Here is a 4,140-nt window from a genome sequence, read left to right as displayed (position 1 = left end):
CTTCCTGCTCCCCGTGCTCTACTTCCTGCTGCTGGACCTGGCCTCCTTCTTCATCAGCGAGCGCGGCGGCGAGAAGCTCAGCTTCAAGGTCACCGTGCTGCTGGCCATCTCCGTGCTGCTGCTCATCCTACACGACATGCTGCCCTCCACCGACCAGCACATCCCCCTGATTGGTCAGTCCCCCTGTCACTCACTGTCAACACTAAACCTGATTGGTCAGTCCATCTGTCAGTCATCATGAACATACTATCCATTGGTTAATTTCGTTGGTTTGCCATCATCACAATGAACACCCCTTCCTCATTGCTGCTTAATATGATTGTCAATGGGCAATGGGCACATGTCCCTGTTGCATAAAAGGCCCACAAAACATTTAAAAGTAAGAATTATAGGGGGCGCTGTGGCGCAGCGCGCTAAGCCCCCCACATTTGGGCTTGCATGCCCACAGGGGTAATTTCCGGGCCTTCCCCTGACTCTCTCTCCCAATCATTTCCTGTCTGCTCTTCACTGTCCTGTGATAATAAAGGCCGGAAGGCACCAAAAAATACTTTTGAATTTTGGCCTAGCTTGTGTCTTGTACACCTCTGTGAAAATGTAGCAGTATGTTCAACTCCTGACGGATCGGGACTCTGTTCCATCAAACACACCCACCATTGTACATTTGTGAACGCATGTGTGTGATCACAGGGTAATTGGGAGAATGTGATTGACTATGTGTGTTGTGCACATCTGTCTGTGTGTGATGTGCAGAACGTTTGTAATATAGTGTGTGTATGTGATCAATAATGTGACAAATAATCACTGTATCCTTGTATGCTGCAGCTGTGTAATGTGTGTGTGTGTGTGTGTGTGTGTGTGTGTGTGTGTGTGTGTGTGTGTGTGTGTGTGTGTGTGTGTGTGTGTGTGTGTGTGTGTGTGTGTGTGTGTGTGTGTGTGTGTGTGTGTGTGTGTGTGTGTGTGTTTTCTCCTGAAGGGATCTATTGTTTGGGGATCTTCTCGTTTGTGGCGCTGAGTCTGCTGGAGACCATCTTTGTCAGTTTCCTCCTGAGGACGGGATCTCGGAGGGCCAGGACAGCCACGAACCCTGCTATGACCCCAGCTTTGACCCCAGTAGTGACCTCCGCCCCAGAAGGGTCACCTGACAGCGAGCAAGGTGAGGTTCATGATAGTACACAGCAGTCATAGGTCAGCGGTTAAGGGTTAATTTTACCAGTGCTCTCCCCTATTCTCCTTCATGATTGAGGTACCATACACATGTTTGAGGTATCATCTCGCCGCACTGCTCCCTTGGGGCAACAAAAAATGCATGAACTAGATGGGTCACCTGACAGTGAGCAGGGTGGTTCATTGCAGACAGTAGCCCCGTACGACTTTGTTGCGAGCGTCGATGTTGCAAAAGGCACGTGAGCGAGAACTTGTTGTCACGATGTGGGTGTTATTAAATACAGCGCATTTGCAGTCGGCCACAAATATGAACGAGACGATGAGCTCGCACCGGTTTGCTCTACTAACACACCACGTGTGAGGAGTGGGGGGACAGGCAGTGAGGAGGAGCTGAAGTGGGGACCTGCGCAAACTTGTGTAGAGGTGTGAGTCAAGACCCATATACACACGTGAGTGAGTTGTTGACCAACCAGTTCATGGACGCGTGACCTCGGAGGCAGTCCGCCGACGAGCGTTGAAGGGGATAAGCAACTGCAGAGGTTGCAAGATCTGACTGCAGCCGCATTCATCCCGCGATAGTTTTACACCATGTGACATGTCACCTCGTCAACACAACGTCGACGAAATTTCGAAGTTTGACAGGAAATCTAACCGTCATGCAGCATTTTCATCCAGGATGCATTGCTGTCTGCATGTGCATGTGTGCGTTGATGTCATGTCGAATGTACTTAGTATACAGCAGTTAAGGGCATCAGACCTAAGGTTGTCAGTTCAACTTACCAGGTTGATTGGGGGAGTAATTTTACCAGTGCTCTCACCAAGGGCGTCAGCTGATCTAATGCTATACAGGCCAGGGGAACAGTAGGGCACCGAGAGATAACGATAGCGCACAAAGCGTGCGAGCAAAAACATTTTTTTTTGCAGTTGTTTATTTTTAAAAACTTACGAATTAAATTAAGTACAGTATTGCAAGTAGTGCATCTGCGCTATTTTGTGTGCATTCTGTAGATTACTCCATATGCTAAACTTGACCTAAATTCCAAGGTAAGGTTGTTTTTTTGTGAAACTCATACCGGGGCACAGCAAATCAATACCCAGGCACGTGCCCCTGTAAAATAGTTAGTGCGACGTCTCTGGCTCTCCCCCTATCCTCCTTCCTGTTTGAGGTACCATTAGCATGGTATCATCCCGCCACACTGCTCCGTGGGGCCGACAAAAAATGCAGCTAGATGTGCCAGAGCTGCAGTGCCAGGGTCAAGCCGGGGTCATCCCTATGTTCCCCAGGTCCTATGTTCCCCAGGTACAAATACAAAGACCGGGGAACATAGGTACGCTCACCCGTGAGTGACCATGTGGTATGTGTGTGTGCTTGTGCGTGTGTGTGTGTGTGTGTGTGTTTCAGGAGTGGACATGGCCAAAGACACCTGGACTTGTGGACCGGAGGGTGTGTGTGTGAACAGGCTGGCGGAGGGTGTGTGTGTGGCCAGACTGGCCAGGGTCATCGATGTCATCTACTTCCTGTCCTACCTCGTCAGCGTCACCATTTTCCTGCTGTTGACGACACTCAACTGGTTCTACTAGCGCTGAGTGAATGTGAAGCATACTACGTAAAGTGCTTTGAGTGCTCGAAGGAGTGGAAAGGCCCTATATGAATGCAGTCGATTTACCATTTTCACAGTGCTCTCCTCCCCATTTCTAAGAATGCATTCAAATTTAGGCCCAATGTTCCATGCCAGGGAGAAGGGCATGTTCTCTCAGTTTACTCTGAAATGTGGGAACATGGGGATGTGGAACATAGGGCCTATATTTGAATAATTTCTTTAAAATGTGGGAACATGCAGCAGCACGAATAAGCTGTAGGGACCAATGGCTTGTAGGACCAATGGGCTGTGGGACCAATGGGCTGTGGAAACATAGAGCTGACCCCCTCCAGCAGCTGCTGTGCTTAGGCTTGATGACTGACTGGCAACTCACCCAGCTAATTGGGGCCTTCTTTATCTAAAAAAAAAACCTAGTACGCTGAAATACTTTTAATTTGCTTTTGTGTTTTCATTTATTTTGTTTGCTGTGTTTCTTTTTTTCTAGTGTTTTCATTTTGTTTAACAATTTATTTGTTTAGGGGGATAGCCCCTTGAGATAAGATACCTCGTTTTCGAGGGGGTGTTTGCAGTGGTTAATTTTGGTTTCCAGTCCTTTTGTTATATTTGTTATATTTCATTGTTTCCTCAGCGTATCTGTGTTTTGTTGTAAGGAACCTCCACCAGGGTGCAGGGCTGGCCCAAAACTGGGACAGGATGCGAGGCTGTTAAATTGTACAGATAAACAGTGCATTGACCTGGGACAACCTCCAACTTCTCGTTTGGTTTCATACAAATTGCGTACAAATTTGAAACCACCTGGTGAAACAACATATTTCAGTGATCTGGGTCACATGCCAACCAATACCAACTAGATTGCATTGTCACAGAAAATGCTGGAAGCGGGCTTGCCTTTTGGGGCAGAGATGAAACAAAGTACTATTGAGAAAACAAAGCTAAAAGAAATGTTGGAAAAAATCCATCCACCCAGTCAGAAGTTATGGGCCAAACAAGTCAGCCATCTTGGATTCAGCCATCTTGAAAGTGTTGTAGCTCTGCGTTTTGGGGATATACTAAATGACATACATGGTATTTTAAGTTGGCTAAGGAACACTGCATATGATATAATTTTGAAAATCAACATGGCTTTGAGTGGGATTCGAACTCACAACCTCCATATCTGTAATCCAGCCCCTTTGCCATTGATATTAAATGACATACAATACATGATATTTGAAGTTGGCTAAGGAACACTGCATATGATATAATTTTGAAAATCAACATGGCTTCGACTGGGGTTCGAACTCCCAACCTCCATATCTGTAATCCAGCACATTTGCCATTTATACTAAATGACATACATGGCATTTTAAGTTGGCCAAGGAACACTGCATATGAT

General features: G+C 46.7%; 1 protein-coding gene across 1 annotated transcript in view; it reads left to right on the top strand.

The window, feature by feature from the left end:
- LOC134467295 (5-hydroxytryptamine receptor 3C-like) overlaps nucleotides 1–3,543 on the top strand; it is a 7,310-nt gene extending 3,767 nt beyond the window's left edge. Inside the window, exons 5-7 of the mRNA XM_063221194.1 lie at nucleotides 1–173; nucleotides 974–1,153; nucleotides 2,567–3,543. The exon at nucleotides 1–173 is cut by the window's left edge and continues 38 nt beyond it. Of these exons, the coding sequence (XP_063077264.1) occupies nucleotides 1–173; nucleotides 974–1,153; nucleotides 2,567–2,745 (532 nt within the window). The 3' untranslated portion in view covers nucleotides 2,746–3,543. The remainder of the gene's footprint in view (nucleotides 174–973; nucleotides 1,154–2,566) is intronic.
- The last annotated feature ends 597 nt before the right edge of the window (nucleotides 3,544–4,140 follow it).

The sequence above is a fragment of the Engraulis encrasicolus genome, chromosome 17, assembly GCF_034702125.1.
Source record: "Engraulis encrasicolus isolate BLACKSEA-1 chromosome 17, IST_EnEncr_1.0, whole genome shotgun sequence".
Taxonomy (NCBI): Eukaryota; Metazoa; Chordata; class Actinopteri; order Clupeiformes; family Engraulidae; genus Engraulis; species Engraulis encrasicolus.
This window is presented reverse-complemented; position numbering and strand designations above follow the sequence as displayed.